Source organism: Atractosteus spatula, chromosome 26 (genome assembly GCF_055471065.1).
Source record: "Atractosteus spatula isolate fAtrSpa1 chromosome 26, fAtrSpa1.hap1, whole genome shotgun sequence".
In the NCBI taxonomy this organism is placed as follows: domain Eukaryota; kingdom Metazoa; phylum Chordata; class Actinopteri; order Semionotiformes; family Lepisosteidae; genus Atractosteus; species Atractosteus spatula.
This window is the reverse complement of record NC_142731.1, coordinates 6,596,609-6,613,342: the sequence shown is the minus strand read 5'-3', so window position 1 is coordinate 6,613,342 and position 16,734 is coordinate 6,596,609. Positions and strand designations below refer to the sequence as shown.

At 51.0% G+C, this 16,734-nt stretch overlaps 1 protein-coding gene across 3 annotated transcripts in view; it reads right to left on the bottom strand.

Moving 5' to 3' along the window:
- Positions 1-88: 88 nt before the first annotated feature.
- The window catches only part of LOC148814727 (rho GTPase-activating protein 23-like), a 95,204-nt gene continuing 78,558 nt past the window's right edge, over positions 89-16,734 (bottom strand). For all 3 annotated transcript variants that reach the window (XM_088906292.1, XM_088906291.1, XM_088906290.1), the window contains exons 12-24: positions 16,005-16,304; positions 15,511-15,572; positions 14,998-15,122; positions 14,575-14,693; positions 14,112-14,264; positions 13,724-13,802; positions 12,769-12,842; positions 12,067-12,156; positions 11,644-11,769; positions 10,997-11,038; positions 10,637-10,730; positions 9,637-9,668; positions 89-8,955 (exon numbers count right to left, since the gene is read on the bottom strand). In XM_088906292.1, coding sequence (XP_088762418.1) covers positions 7,597-8,955; positions 9,637-9,668; positions 10,637-10,730; positions 10,997-11,038; positions 11,644-11,769; positions 12,067-12,156; positions 12,769-12,842; positions 13,724-13,802; positions 14,112-14,264; positions 14,575-14,693; positions 14,998-15,122; positions 15,511-15,572; positions 16,005-16,304 — 2,655 coding nt within the window. In that variant the 3' untranslated portion in view covers positions 89-7,596. The remainder of the gene's footprint in view (positions 8,956-9,636; positions 9,669-10,636; positions 10,731-10,996; positions 11,039-11,643; positions 11,770-12,066; positions 12,157-12,768; positions 12,843-13,723; positions 13,803-14,111; positions 14,265-14,574; positions 14,694-14,997; positions 15,123-15,510; positions 15,573-16,004; positions 16,305-16,734) is intronic.

Genomic DNA, 16,734 nt, shown 5'->3' with positions numbered 1-16,734 from the left:
GCAAATTTCCTTTACCCTGATATTGTAGTTTGTAGGAGTTTTTCATGTTTTCATCACAGGAAAAAAAAAAACTAATCGCACCTACTGATTTTTTTAAATAATTCCATTTATTTCCAACATATATAGAACTTGTTTTCTCAGGGGTTGCATTGTTTTTTTTAAAGCACTGAACCTTGTAAATATTAAAGGGACTTGTTTCATGCAGGCTGGCTTAGCAATGTTACACCATTTCATATTAGCAACATTTTAAAAACAATTAATATTTTTTGTTTCTCTAATATGTTACACATTTTGAAGACCATATGTACAAAAAGGTAAAATAAACTTTACAGCAAATATTTGCATACATTTTTAAAACAACAATAATACATATGCATAGAACATACAGATTCATTTCTGTGTCTTTTTCCTTGTTTGTGTGTTTGACAGTTCTTGTCCAAGGCCTCAGAGGAATGGTCAGATTTTTGTTTCGATTAGTTTCGCTGGAAGATGAACAGTCTGCCTCCACCCTGTAAATTCAATTCTCCTGGAATGAAAAGCACAGTACCAGTTTTACTCTTCGATTTCCCCTTGACCAGTGTCAACGAGTTTCCTGCAAACAGAACAGTCGGTTGCTTTTGTTTGGGGGAAAAAAAAATAAAATAAAAACACTTATTTCCCCCATAGCAGCATTTAAGTTTTTTTTGTATTCATTTCAGACATGAATAAGGAAACTGCATAGTTGTCTTTTTTTGGAGTGTGCTTTTATCAGCCTTCAGAGAGGTATGCCATATTATTGTCACCTTGGAGATCTTGCTGACTAAAGGTAGAAGGAACAGGATAACGTAGGAGGTGGAGTAGTAAAATAAATTTAAAACAAAAAGGTAAAATGATCAAAACTAAAAACTGAGTGTTGCGTTGTTTCTTATTTTTCAAGGGAACACAGAGCATTATGCCCCAACAACACCCATCAGAAATGAGGCACTTCTAGGACTTCTTCAGAAAAAGAAAACAGGAATCTTGAATAAAAAAACAAAACAAGATTGTGTTACCATTTTACCCTGCAGTAGGCACAACACAGTCCAGGGGTTCACACAGTCAAGGAAACGGGCATCGCAAACGCTCAGGATTTGCTTCCCCGAATGGACAAGGAACATTGATGATAACTGTCCACTGGGGGGGCAACAGGATTCCTCGTTTCACTCTGGCAGGTCTCCCAGCTTGAACACACTGCTCATCGACTCAGGTTTAGGCAAGAAACTCCTCAGAAACTGCCATGGGAGATCACACTTAAACTTCCAGTTGCAAAGGAAGCAGAGCTACAAGTGCATTTATCACCAAAGCACGGTGTGTAAGGGTAAAGTACTGTAGATACTTAGGAGATGCCAAGCGGGTGTGTTAATTGTAGTGACACTCTGCAGCCAGACTTAAGCAATATGTCCCTTTTATTGTGTCATCTGCTCCGATCCAAAATCATGTCTTAAACTAATCTTCCTTCATTTTTTTTTTTTTACTCCAATCCATTCAGGAACCAGTCCAAGTATCTCCAGTCACATGGCCTGCATGTTTCCTGTCTGAAGACCTCTCACTTCCCGTACAGAGTTGACTTTCAGTGGACACGGCCTCCTTATTCTGCCTTTCATTTTGCATTCGCTATCAAGCTCTTCCAAGCCACGTCCCAATACAATCACTCCTGTGCAGAGCTCTGCCACAGCGATGGAATTGTCTGACTTTTCAATATCACATCCGCACCTATGGTACACACAGCATCCTGTCTGCGTGCCTGCCTGACTGCCTGTGCACCCAAAAACAAAACCCTGAAGGTGGAGATGAAGCATCAAAAACCCATGTTAGCTGTATAAATAAGATCTGCAGGTGACACACACAAACCCTGGAATACAAGGGATGGCAGTTCAGAAGCGTCAAGGACTGGACATGGGCTTCTGTTTGCTAGCTTGCTTCTTACAATGTTTAAAATGCACCTTCAGCAGGTGGTCCTGCAGAGCACGGTGGGGGGGGGGGGGGGGGGGGGATGAAATGATTTGTCCCAGCAGTGGCCAGATGGTCGGCCTAAGCTATTCCCCTAAGGCCTGCGAGCAGTGGCCGCAGAGAGGATGCCATGGACAGACAGCTCATGCAGAACAGAAGGTGCGGTTCTCTGATGGCATGTGACCAATGGTCCTCATCGTTCAAGGGCAGGGAAGAGGCTAAAAGTGCCAAGGGCACAGAGCTGAAGAAGGGCGCCGCCTTGTGGTTAAACTGAACAGCAGCCTGGTCGGCCTTTAGTTGCGCTGGTCAGCTGTGACGGGGGTGGCCTCCACATGCATACATCCCAATGTGCCTCACAAAAAGAAGCAACTAATCACTTTTGCATCAAGGCAGGAGTGTGGAAATGCAGTTGTCAAGAATTTCTTTCTTTTAGGTGAACAATCTAAGGGCCGAGGGGGAGGTTGCTGCAGGTGGGAAAAGAATCATATTGCTTAAATCTTGGCAGCAGGGAGGCAAAACAGACTAAAGGTCCATAACACCCTGTTCTAACATGCCGAAGGACTACTAGACCTTCTGCAACAGGTTTCTATTTCATTTTCTGATGGTTGACAATTTTGCAATATGTTATTGGTTAATTCTTCTTTGTTGCTTCTGCTCATGTTCCTAGTTCCCTGTGTAATCTGGCATTTTGAGCTGAAAAGAAGAGCTTCTGAAAAGACTCCTCCAGACTGACTGCATAGACTCCTTAAGGGGGGGGTGGGGGAGCAAAATTATGCTGCACCCCAACTGAAAAAGCATTGTACTGTATGCAACACTGATAAAACTCCCCCTGGAACAGCCAGCATGGTTCTCCTCTGCAGCAGAAACTAAAATTACAGAGTACACTACTTTTAGTTAGGGCAACACTACCTCACCCACTGGGACACACAAACTGGAATGCTTTAGGGCCCTAAAAGGTCAATATAGGCAAATCTGGCAGGTCTGGCTACCCAGAGAGAAACACGCTGAGCTCCCACTACAAGCGGGGAGGAAAAAGAGAAAGAGATGCTCTTTCTGTGGCACTGCAAGAAAACCTCTGGATAAAGATCAACATTCCTCCCCACGTTAGCAATGCTAATCCCTCACATGTATGATTCAGAAGAGCTTCCAGTCCTAGATTTCCAGACATGACAAGAGATATAAAGTTTTTAAATGGTGCCGTGTTTTATGAACACACTTTTACCCTTACACACACACACACAAGGCTCCCTTCTAAAATTAAGAATAAATGATTTTTTTTATTGATGTAAGGCAGATCCTGACTAGGAGAGTTAAATAGTACAATCATCTGATGCTCCAGTAATACGTTCTGTGAAGACACTTTCAGGTTCGTGTCTGAATGAACTGCTGTATGTCAAATACACAGAAAGACCCCAACGGTCCTTCCCCCATATCAACACACCAAAGGACCACATTTCTACTGTTACACGTCCACACAAATGCAATAATTAAGACCTTCAGACCATACAGCTCACCAATTCACAATCTGTCAAAAGGCTGCAGCCAACAAGCCCATGTAAACACAGTCCTGATAGTTCAGATCTTTCCCCCACCAGTCTGATCACAACATCCAATTAAAAAAAAAAACACTCTTTACCCAACAACCTGGACGTACCCAGAATTCCCCCCACCCACCTGCAAACATTGGGAAATATGGCCAAAACACGAAATCCAAATATCGTTAGTATCATTACGGTTGCAGAAAAGAAGTATCAAAACAACAGCCAGGAAAAGGCCTAGTGTCAGAATTCAGTAAGGAAACTATGAAAACTAGTTGTTGTCCTCAAACGAATGACTACGTGTATGAATATATATATATAGCCCGTGTGTATGTATAAAAAGTACATCTGTTTGTAAAAGTAGTTAGGCATTTTAACCCCTTTCCCAGAAGATTTCTCTTCAATGACACGAGGGCATTCCAGGTCTCAATAACTTTGTCCAGAGTTCCCAGCTGTGGGGACACAGACCGCCATCATCTCACTGGGAGAGGAAGCTCTGATGACGCCTCGACTGGGAAGTCTTGGAAAGTTGCATAGATTATGCCTGAAGTTCTTTCTAGTGCACGATCCTTTCCGGTGTCACTTGTCTCTCTCGAGCCAGCCCTAGTGGCGATCGTCCCTCTCTTTCAAGTCCTTGCCAATAGAAACAATGGTACGGCGCCCCAAATTCAAGGCTAGATACATCGCAGAAGTGTTCCCGGCAAGGAGGAGGAGGGATTTCACTGAGTGACAGGGCTAGGCAAAGTGCTCCCAGAACTCTCCGTCTGATCACTGCACCTCTGTGAGGAAATAGTCCCTCACAGGAAGCAGTTTTATTACATCTGCTAGAAGCAGTTGGAGAAGCATTTCTTTCTTTTAAATGCATCAATACTCCCCCAAATTAGCCTCCATGTGGCCACCTTCTTGTTGAAAGCGGAGGTGCTGGCACACTGGCAGTGGAGTGAGGAAGTGGAGAGCTCCAGGCTGCAGGCAGTGGGAGGGCCAGCAGGGGGCAGTGTGGGAGGTCCTGCAGTGGAAGCACTTAAGCATACTTCTCACAGACCACCTGCATCCACTGAGCTGCTCACTCTGCGTCCTAGACCGACTGGGACACTAGCCTCATCGAGCAGCTAAGGCTGGAGTGGAGTGTGCTGGAGTGTTCTGGATCTGTTCGCCAAGCGTCCTCTTTGACAAAGGAGCCATGCCGTCTTCACCACCCCAGCACACTGCTACTTCTAAAAAGGAGCCGTTTTCTGGGGACGTCACTCTCGAGGAGAATGAAAAACAAACTCCGAGGGGGAACTGATGCTAGGCTCAGCACCGATGCCCCCCATTTTCAAGAGTGTACCTTCATGTTGGGGAGGGGGGCGCCCCTTGTTTTCAGTCTATACCTCCTCAGGCGGGGCCGTCCACTCCGGGTCCTGGAGGGCTGCTGTGCCTATAAGGTTTTCATTCTAGCTCGGCTCTTAACGAGCTCAATTAGTATGGTATTGTCTTAATTGGACTAATTTGACAGCTTCTTCCAACTCTTCAGGTGCTGCTGCTTTAAAACAATCGAGAACCCCCCCCAGATACACCGGCCCCCCAGGACCAGGGGAGACACCCATTTTCTAGGGGGGGAAACAGAAAAGACTGTGAGGGAATATTTTCATTACTTCTTTAAGCTGTCAAGTTCCAAAGCAAAAGCCAGGATCAACGAGTTCTACCGAAAATGCCCTGTAGTCCATACACAATAAGTGCTTTAGTGAAATGCATGTTGTTTTTTTAATCCACACCAGTCAAGAGTATTTCCCAGGATAACAGGAGAACCCCCAGCAGCCATGTGAACAGGGCTGTCCAGGAGAGGAACAGTCTCTTTACACAGGAACAACCCGAGAGTTCAGATCACAATAAAAGTACTTCTTTTTCTTACAAAAAATATATAATATATATATACTGTATATAAAACAAAAAATAAAAAAAAAACATAGGGAAAACATTTCAAGTAACAGTTTAAAGGAAATGACTGTGCATGGGATGCACTGATGTAAACAATGAAAAAAAAAACAAATCAGACTGTAATTATATACACACTGAGGTTAACTTAGCAAGGCTTTGTACAAATGTTACAAAAGTCGCACTCACACACACATGCACAGACACACAACAGGGCTGTGAAGGCTGCCTGGTGTCAGGCAGTGAGCCAGGGGCACAGAGCGAGCCAGGCTGCACCCAGTGTGCAGGTTTACGCCATTCTCACAACTCCGAGCCACCCGAGCAGGTGGCAGTGCAGAGCAGGGGTTCCCAAACCCGGTCGTGGGGACCCCCACACTTGCTGGTAGTCATTGCAGCTGAGCTCCGTGCGGGAAAGGATCCTTAACTGAACCAACAAGCTGCTTGGATGCAACCTGCTAACGTTTTTTTTTTAAAAGTTAAATTACTTTAGAGATGCAATAGTAAAAAAGCCGTATAGTTAGGGACTGAAAACAATTAAAGAGCTTGGCGGAAGGCTATTATTATGTCTGGGAAGGGTGAATGATTTGATGGAGGGCTCTGGCAGAGCCAAAACAAACAGGTGGATCCCCTGGACCCAGGAGTTGGGACCCCCTGGTGCAGGGTTTTGCCACACGTGAGGCCAATGACAAATGTTTCCTCAAAAGGGACTGGAGAGGAGCATGGCTGGTAATCAAGGACTCCACTGGAGCTGATCTCCCTTCCTCCCACTCCTCCATAATCTCAGACTCGCAGCCACTTCAGCACTCTGCCCCCCTCACAGCGTCCGCTGCCTGATGACCACCCAAGTGACCAGCGGGAAACTCGCGCTGGTGTCTACCGCGAGAGCGCGTGCTTCAGAAAGCAGAGACCAGTCGCTCTTCTAGCTGAAACCTACGAGGATTAATGGTCGAGAGACTGTTTGAGACGTCTTCCATTTTCACTCTTTGCAAACCGATGTTCCCAGACAGTAATTTATTTTTAACGCCAAGTAAGATCGTTCCTCACGAACTGAAAAGACACTTGCCTTTGCAACCCACCTGACCTCTGCTACCTACTGCATATGGTGTACACCTGTCCGTCGTTCTTTCTGCTCAGATTTTTAAACGCATGGGGGAAGCAAATTACTGTTGCAGCTGCCCAACAGGCACACCATCCTGGCACGACACCGAAACCCTTCCTCTTGTGGCTTCCTCATATTTGGTTTTCAGAACTGTATTCAAAAGGTATTGCATGTTAATTTACTGACCACAGCAGTTTAACAATCTAAGCAGAACATGACGGTATACAGACTGAAGGAATGATGGATTCATTAGGGCATGCGAACTGTTCCTTTAAAGCTCCAAGAGCTCGGTCTAAAAACACTGGTCTCAGTCCACTTGGGGCGTAGGACTGCCTTTAAAAAGAGGTCTACAGCACTGCATATGCATGTACAGTACATGCAACTGATCTTTAGAATGGAGTTCATGGAGAATGAAGACGTGACAGCGCTTACACCCAGACCCCTGCTGTAACACTGACTGTGTAATACTGTTGAGCACACCGATCCGATGTTCAAGACCCACTATGGTTCCCTGCCAATGCTCATACCTTGGCCACTCTACAGAGCCATGCAAGCATACTGGAGGGCTGCGACTCCCATCACTGTCCTTGGTACCCTGTTGGCATTTTTGCCCCGGCTGGCCGGAGAGGGCCCCCTTTGTCCCCAGGAAGGGCGCAGGTAGAAGCCCCTTACTGAGTCAACGTGTCATCTGACCACGACATTTCAGTAAGCCGCATGACCCAGGACCCCTGCGGGTGGAGAATGCGTGTATTAGCTGCTGTTGTGTTCTTTTTGAAAAAATCGGATAATAAAAGATCCCTGCAAAGCACTGTAGATCGCAGTTCTGGTTCTGTTCCATCTCGGAGTTTTTGTCTTTTCCTCGGTCTCCTCTCTCAGGTTTCCGCGGCGTCGTAAGAAAGCAGGAGCATTCCTTTCCGACCTCAGTCTCTCCCGGCGGCACGAGCTTCTTCTGCCCTCCTGCCAGCCGCGTGGGCGCACCTTCTCTGCTCTTGGGACGGGAGCCGTCCCGAGAGGCTTGAGGGGGCCTGGCGATCCCAGGGCCGGAGCAGCTCCCCATGGCGGTCCCTGCCGGTGTCGCTACAGGTACTGGCGGATCCTGGAAGGGGCTGCGTGCGCGTGCGGCTGTGCCGGGCAGGGCGGGGGCGTGGGATCAGGAGCGGGAGGGGCGCCCCGGGCGCCGGGCTTGGCCGCCCCCGTCTGGGCGGAGCTCCTGAGCACCCCCTGGTCCTCGGCGCTGGGGGGCGCGGACGCGAGCGACGGGCGTTGGCCCCCAGAGCTGGCCCGGCCCCCTCCCTCCTCGGGGGGGCGCGGCTCGGCCGCCCCGCCGCTGAGGTGCACCACCACGGTGTGGCGGCGCCAGGCGCTCTTCTTGCGGCGCGTCTCGGGGGAGTGGGGCTTGCGCATGCCCACCCCGAACATGTCGTCCGCCGAGCTGAGCAGCCGGGCGCGCACCTGCTCGGCCAGGGAGCCCCGCCCCCCCTCCGGCCCGGCGGTCTGGGGCGGGCCGGGGGGCTCCTTGGCCCTGCTGTGCACCGGGGCCGCCGAGACGCCCGGCCTCACCTCCTCCTGGGAGGCCGGCCCCAGCCCCAGCCCCAGCTCCAGGTCCAGGTCCAGGGAGCGGGCCTTGGCCTTGTCCCCCTTCAGCTTCTTCCTGGCCAGCGTGTCGCACTGGATGAGCTTGTGGGAGTTGAAGGAGGGCCGGCTGTGCAGCCGCTGCGCGGTGGAGGAGGACGAGAAGGAGGAGGGGGTGGTGGAGCGGGCCCCCTCGCTCCTGTCCCCGGGCTCCGGGGGCTCCTCTCCCGCCAGCGGGGGCTGCCGGGGTGCCGGGGGGGGCTTGTAGTGGCTGTAGAGGAAGCTGCGGGGGGCCGGGGGCGGCTTCTCGGGCCTCTCCTGAGTGAGGGAGCGCGAGGCGAAGCCGCTCTCGTTGTCCGTCTCGCTCACCAGCTCGCTGCGCTCGTCGTCCGCCTCGTCGCCGCGGCCCTCGGAGGCCAGGCTGCGGCCCAGCGTGGACAGGGTGGAGTAGCCGGACACGATGGAGCGCGAGTCCTCCGGGGCGCGCCACGGCCTGGGCTTCGCCGCCGCCGCCGCCGTCGCCGCGCCCTCCTGCGCCCCCTCCTCCTGCCCCCGGGGCTGCCCCGCCGCCACCTGCTTCTCTTCCTCCTCCTCGTCCTTCTCCTCCTCCTCCTCCTCTTCTCCATCCCCGAGAGGCTCTGCGTCTCCCGCCTCCTCCTCCTCCTCCTCCCCCCCCCCCTGCGGCGGCCTGTGCCCCCCGCGGTTGCTGGCCTTGACGGGCTCGTGCTCGGAGTCCTCGTCGGTGCTGCTGCCCAGCAGCCGGGCGTCGCGGCGCTTCTTGCGCTTGCGGGTGACGGCAGACATCATGATGGACAAGGTCAGGAAGTCCTTGGCGTGCAGATCCCGCTTGGACCCCCAGGAGCCCTGGGTACACACACAGGGACGACACGGCGCATGACTCGCAGGACCCCGGACTGCACACTGGCGCTCAGCCCCAGTACAGACTGGGCCGATAATTAACTGGGAACTGGAAAAGTTTCCCCACTTAAAAGACAGTCCAGAGTCCGGCTCAGAAGTTAAAAGACGTTCTTATTTCATGCGCATGGGAGCGAAACACACGGAGATGCTTGGTGTATTTTTCTCAAAGAAATTAAACTAGAGCAGTCCTTAGATATTTTCCCCTTATCCAGCATGCTTCCCTGTGCTTACAAGATTGGCAGTGTTCCCAAATCACGCACATCTTCCTACTTCCCTATTTGCCAAAGATCACTTCTTTTATAATACAATTGGTTATTTAGGTTCGTCGCACGAGTTCCTATATAACAGTATAGAATTACATTGTAGCCCTTGAGTCCAGCATTCATCCAAACAGGTTTAAACCAGCTCTGAATGTCCACCTTCAGCAGAGAAAGTGTGTACAAAGTTCATAGAGACCCTCTCCACAGAATATAGGTCTGTGAATCAATGAAATCACTATTAGAATGATGAAAGAGTAATACGAGTCAAATACTCCCTATGCTGTGCCGTATGAAGGGAGTATAGGAAGTCATGGGATTGAACACAAAACTTCCCAGCAGAGTACAGTTGTTAAGCAAGCTCTCTTACCTTGGATTTAGCTGAGTCGCTGTTGGTTGAATCTGAAATTGGAAAGGAGGAGAGAGGAGGTTAGAGTAGGGCTGTCGGGACGTCCACTAGTGGGTCAGTGTCACTGGAGAGGGGGGTGGGAGGGGTGCAGAGACCAGGCCACAGGACTGAAGCACAAACCCCTCATCTTGTGGAGGCACTGCTTCAGTGGAGTTTTGCTCGGGCGCAGGTGTGTGCGTTTTTGGAGAAGCTGTAAATTACGAAGGGTTCCAAGTCCCCGGCTACCTGCCCCAGCGGGAAAGTGGAAAATCCCGGGTGGGGGGGCTCGCGGGTCTAACGAGAGGCCGGTGGCTCAGGGGAGGGACCATCCTCACTCGGGCTGTGGGGTGTGTGTACCTGTGGTCACCCTGCACCCCCTCCTCAGCACCCCAGGGAGCAGGCAGCACAGGAGCACAGCGCGAACACATCACAGCACACACACTGCTGGTGCTTCACCAGTGAGGAGGGAAAGCCTGGGAGCTGGGGCAGAGATGGCAGTGAGCACAGGGGCTGCTCCAACACACAGACGCACACACCGGGAAGGGACAAAAACAGGGCGTCAAGGCGATGGAGTTATGGGTGAAGCTCCAAAACACAGCCGCTGGTGTGAAGTAACGCAGGTCAAAAGGCACTCACTCATGGACTGACACACAGGGGCATCAAACACTCACATCGGCACTGAACCTGAGAGCGCACACACACACACAGACTCTCTCACAAGGCCAGAGAAATCCCAGTCCTACCGGAGAGGCTGCTCCACAGGCTCAGCTAGGAAAAAGGAGCAGAACGGTACAGAGAGAGAGAGGGGGAAGTGAGTATAAAAGGAAGGTATAAAAGTCCAAACCCTAGCTACTTAAAGAGAACTACAGCTACAGACTTTAGCCGAGTTTAAGTTCAGCTATGGATTCAGAAAGCAGTGCTGGTGCAGTCTCTGAGGCACCCTGCATGAAGACACAGGGCAGTGCTGTGGTTTAGCTCTTACCAGAGGCCTCCCCTGGAAGAACTGTCCTCCCAATGTTGGACAGGAGGTGGTCAATGTTGGGGACGGGCTGCAGGTCTTCCTTGTCCACTGGCGTCTGTGATACGGGCAGAGAGAAAGACACTCTGAATTTGTCTTTATTTCAAAGACCTTAAGACACCGTCACAGGTGTGATTCAGACGAAATAAGCACTCAGAGACCTAGATTAAAGAAGGGTGTTATTTTACATTGTATTAGATCTATCTGATAACATCTCATGGCTCATGGTTCCTGTCAGCTCTGTGAATGAGAAATGGTTGCGCTAAACTACTCACTTACATGTTAACGGAATCACAACTCATCATGTAACTCCGCATGACTTACTTTGTCATCCTTGTCAGTTTCCTCGTTGAAGAACCAGGAATGCTGGAATTCAAGAAAAAAGAACCAAAACAATGAGCACCCAAACACACAAGGCAAGGGTCAAAGGTCAAAACTCATCTAGAGCAGCAAAAAGATGTCTCAACCATGTTCATCTCTCTATTAGCTACACTAAATAAGCATAGGCTAGCAGGCAGGATATGTTAGGCTGGGATAATTCACTGTTATCATTTACAAATCCTTACAAAACATTAATGTTCTGGTGGATTTGTTTGTGGGTGGCTAGCATCGCTGCCTCACAGTGTTAGGGACCTGGACCTTGAATGCTATCTGTGTGGAGTCTGCATGTTCTTTCCCCAGGGAGCTGGGACACTCCCGTAATGGCTACAGAGTCCACCTTCCCAGAGGCCATGCAGGGCCATCCCAGGAGCTGCTGTTCGGCCTGTGAGGCTGGCTGATGACCCTGCAGGGCCCGTGGCTTTCTGCTGCTGCTGACGGCATCGCGCTCTCTGTCTTGCCCGTGCCTATGGGAGGCCGTGCAGCTCTGCAGACTCGCCGACACCAAGGTTTTAGCTCTCCAGCAAAAGAGGGAGGCATGTTTTCTGTCTGCGTTTAGCTCCGAGTTCAAGTTCGAGCGGTTTCCTACTCACATGCTGGATCAGCGTCTCCACGATCTTGTAGCGGTCTGGCATGTGGGTCACCATGTCCGTCATGTTGTCCTCAGAGGTCCTTACCAGAGTGGGGCCAAACACCAGCGCCAGGTTACGGGGCTCCATCTACAGGCAGGGAGGGAGGGAGAATGGCAGGAGGTTGGGGTGGGGAAGACCAGTAAATGCTACTGCGCTGAGTGATTGAAACAAAGGTAATTGCTACTTTGGAAAGAAACTGCAAATTACAAAAATGACGTCCCAGCATGATATTACGTTTTTGTTATTTATTAATTCATGCTGATCATAAAGGAAATTGCTATTCCAAGAAGCAGGTTTTTGGACCTGCGTTAAGTTGGCATCCAGAGCACTGTGTGGGAAGGTGTGGGGGATTTCTCCACGGTTAGTGTGAGCGCTGGGACTCACCTTGTTTTTCTCCGAGTGATCTGCCACAGTCTTGAGATGGCCAACCAGGAACTTGAGTGTGTGGTAGTAGTGAGCTGGCAGGTCATGGATCTAGACAGCGGGAGAGTAAGACAGTTACTGTTCACTGGCCAGACTGGGAGGACGGTGGAAAGCTCCTGCCTGGAAGGTCGTGGGTCCGAGTCCCCGCTGCAGACACTACTGCCGTACCCTTGAACAATACACATCAGCACCACACCTGCGGTCCAGCCAGCTGTGTCAAAATAGACCAACACGCTGGGCATAACCCTTCACGGACCAGCATCCCAGTGAGGAGGATTAACTGGGATTAGCTTTGATCCAGTCTCTGCTAGACTTGAGAGCTACCTGTGATTGGTAACTAACCAAAAAGACTATTTGATTTCACCTGTGTTTAATCAATAGAGCATTTATTACGCATCCTATCCTGTGTGCTCCATGCACTTTTCCTATTGTAGATGCAGCAGAGATTCCTTAATTCTCAGACAGGATTTATCTACTAGAATGTCATACCAGAGGTCTGAAGAGTTGCCCATAAAGAGGTACAGTAATGCTGCCATGTGCCAGGGGTGGAATGGAGCCTTTGCAACACGTTTCCTCTCCCTGTCCCAAATCCACCCCCTTATCCCATTCCCTGAAACCCCTGTCCCACTGCCTTTCCACCCTGCTCCTCCGGCCAGTACCCACCAGCTTCTTCATGGTCTTCAGCCTCTCCCCAGCATCCTCCATCCTGTTGGCATCGATGAAGTCATTGTACTTGTCTGTAGGAATGAGAGGGAGGGTCAGGATGCTTCTAATTATTATATAGCCAGCAGCAGTATCAGCCTGCAGCTCACAGCTGGCAGCCCACTGGATCTCAGCAGGTGTGAGCCTGGTCAGTAACCTGGATGGGAGACTCCTGGGAACAACTAAGGTTGCTGCTGGAAGAGGTGTTAGTGGGACCAGTAGGGGGGGCTCACCCTGCTGTCTGTGTGGGTCCTAATGGCTCAGTATAGCAATGGGGACGCTATACTGTAAAAAAGGCGCTGTCCTCCAGATGAGACATAAAATTGAGGTCCTGACTCTCTGTGGTCATTAAAAATCCCAGGCCAAGAGTAAGGGTGCTGCCCTGGCCAAACTCCCCCCCTGGCCTTTACCAATCATGGGCTCCTAATAATCCCCATCTATGAACTGGCTTCGTCACTCTGCTCTCCTCCCCACTGAGAGCTGGTGTGTGGGGAGCGTACTGGCGCACTATGGCTGCCGTCGCATCATCCAGGTACGGGATACACACTGGGGGTGGTGGAGGGGAGTCCCCATTACCCATAAAGTCATTATTATTAAATCATTATTATTAACTCTCAGCCACCAGAGCAGAACTCTAAAGCCCCCTTTTCCTTAGACCTAGCCCAGCTATGGTAACAGAACATGCCTGTGCCTGCCCCGTTTCTGAAGAAATCACCTTGTCCAAGGCTGACCTCCTATCATTATCTTGAGACAGTGACATTAGCGCTCCTGGATCAATGTTGAAGCCCCTGGCGCAGGCCGGAATGGTAGTTTTATGCCACAGATCTCCCGGGCCGAGCTGAGGGGAAGACAGCCTGGCCCTCCCCGGGTGCGATCAGGGAGTGCGTGTGCTCTCTGAGCTCAGAGGGAAACTCACCGTCGGTGAACAGGGGCTCTGGCAGCTTCCTGAAGAAAGACTTGAGCAAGCTGCTGATCACATTCAGGTCCTGCCATTTCTGGGGGCGACAGAAGACAGATACTCAACAGCGCAACACACAGCAGCCACTGCCAGCGACAAGGCATCATCGGCATCTAGCTGGTTTCTTGGCTCAGCTTACACCTCCCACATATTTCACAACTGTACAAAAAAATCCAGACTTCAGCGTAAGAACTTAAAATTCTTAAAGGTGCAGGCTTTATAGTCCTTTTTCTGTTCTGCCTATAGTTCAAGAATCAAGTCAAGAATCTTGCTGTAACAAAGACACGGACTGGAAAATCTTTTATTCTTGTGGCTGAGCCTAATAAGCACAAGCACAGGGCCTCACCTCATCTGAAGGGTTGATGTCAATGCCCTTGTTGAGCTGATCCTGTAGGCTGGATACCACTGCGTTGTTGCCTGGCACTCTGTAGATACCCGTGTACTCCAGACCCATCTCCTCCACCAGCCCACAGCAGATCTCCACGATCAGAGGGATGAACTGGGGGGGAGAGAGACCACATAGCACTGAGCACCAAGTATCTCATCTTTTTTTTAAAGGAGCCAGGAGTATCAGCTTTAACAGCATGGCTGGTCACAAAAGAGGCCCCGAACAGGCATGGACAGCATGTCAAGACGGCGCCTGACCACAGGGAAGCCCAAGATGTGAAAAGGCCTGGCATCACCCAAACATAGTGGGAGATCTACAGACCCTGCAAGGTTTGTCTGTTTTTAGACCTGAGCAAAAACAGCACTGTCTCACTTCGTTGTGTCTGAGATGAAGACGGAGGGCGAGGGAGATGAGGCCTCACCTTGTTGCTGATGGCCGGCTGGCAGTCCTCCAGCCTCACCCCGAAAGCTTTGGGCCCCGACTTTTTGGGCTTCTTCATGATGTTGATTCCCCAGGGCGACTTGGGCGGGCTGCTCTCATCTGGGCAGGCGGGACAGAGCAGAGGACAGATCAGTCAGTCAGTGGAGCAGCGCGGGAGGAAATCCGTGGCCAGTTCTAACCTATCCTAAGAGCCGCGATCAAACAGTCCGTCTAGACAACCCCGCAAACTTCTAAAAAGCTTCAGAAGATCCAGAAGTCACAGAATATTTTCTCAAGGAACATTTCTCAAGGAACCTCAATTTCAGCAGCTTTCTTGACTGAACCGGCTAACTCCAACACCCTTGCCTGTAAAAAGCTCCGGAAAGCCGGGGGAAGGGACTGGAGAAGGCAGGATGCTTCTCACCTTTTCCGGAGGAGTCCGTCTTGGGGGAGCGGGGTGCCCCCGTGGCGTTGTCCATCTTGGTCAGCAGGAACGGCGGCTTTATCCGGGCCGCCCTGGGAGAGGAGTCGGGCTTGCCGCCTGTAGGACTGCACAGAGACCGGGACAGCCCGGAGTCACCTCTCAACACACGTGGCCAACCCATAACAACGAGAGTGATGATATGGATTTATTATTTAGAATGACACAATGCTGGGCTCCGGTAAGGGTTCTTATTTCTAGCATTAATCAGAGAAAGGCACAGCTAATAATAATTTAAAACATGCAGGAGAGGACTACAACACAGCTCTGTTCTCAGTCCCTCTCCCGCCCCAGACTACGTCTTTGTTGTGCTTTGAAATGAGGAACACACACCTAAACACAAACCTAGGTCTACACACAAAAGAGCAGCTTACAAGTCATAATGGCAAAAACACAGCAGCACTGCTGCGTATACCATGACCACCCCAGGCCCACCTGCCCCGTCCCTGGGTTCACCTGTGTTTCCTGTACTCGTTCAGCTTCTTACTGATGAGCGCGTGCCCTGAGAAACCGGACTCCTGTCAAGGACGCAAAGAACAGATCTTTAGCACTGCGGGACTAGGAGGTCTTCAGGCACGAGCAGCAATCGCACAAAGCAGCGTGCTTGCAGCCAGCTTTCAAAACACAAGCTCTCTCCTTTGACCAGGATTTGTCAGGAGATAGGGAGCCTGTCCTCAGCTCTGGTACCTGATCGCTCTGCTGGTTTGTGGGACAGGGCCACGCACACAGTGCACTCATGAGAACATTTACGAACAAGAGAAGGACATTCCTCCCACCTGACCGGTTTGGGAATTATTTTTTAAGTGATCCAAATATCTCATCCAGCCAGGGTATCGGCTTTAACAGCACGGGCGGTCAGCTGATTCCACACACCCACAACTCTTTGGGTAAAGAAGTGTCTGCTGTTTTCAGTTTCATAGGGTCTGCTTCCCGCTTCACAGTTCACTCACCTCGCTGTCCGTCTTGCTGTTTTCCCGGATGGCCTTGATCCAGCTCAGCATGTCCTCGCGGTCCTCAGCCTGCAGCAGGTACTCGCAGAAGTCCTGCGTGGTGAGCCGCAGGGCGTGCTTGCGCTTGGTCTCGCTGTAGGCGATGTCCACCAGGCAGCCTCGGATGCTGATTGGCTGCTCGTCCTCGCAGGGCCCCGCCTGCAGCAGCACTGCCTCCCGCTTGTCCTTGTACAGGAAGAGCGAGTGGGAGCGCATCACCGAGTACACGCGCTTCCACGGCCGCATCCCGCTGCCCACCTTCTGCAACACACACAGAGACACGAGGGTCAGGCATGTGCACTTCTAAAACACACACAGACACAAGGATCAGGCATGTGCACTTCTGCAACACACACACAGACACGAGGGTCAGGCATGTGCACTTCTGCAACACACACACAGACACGAGGGTCAGGCATGTGCACTTCTAAAACACACACAGACACAAGGATCAGGCATGTGCACTTCTGCAACATACACACAGACACGAGGGTCAGGCATGTGCACTTCTGCAACATACACACAGACACGAGGGTCAGGCATGTGCACTTCTGCAACACACACACAGACACGAGGGTCAGGCATGTGCACTTCTGCAACACACACACAGACACGAGGGTCAGGCATGTGCACTTCGGCAACACACACACAGACACGAGGGTCAGGCATGTGCACTTCTGCAACACACGCA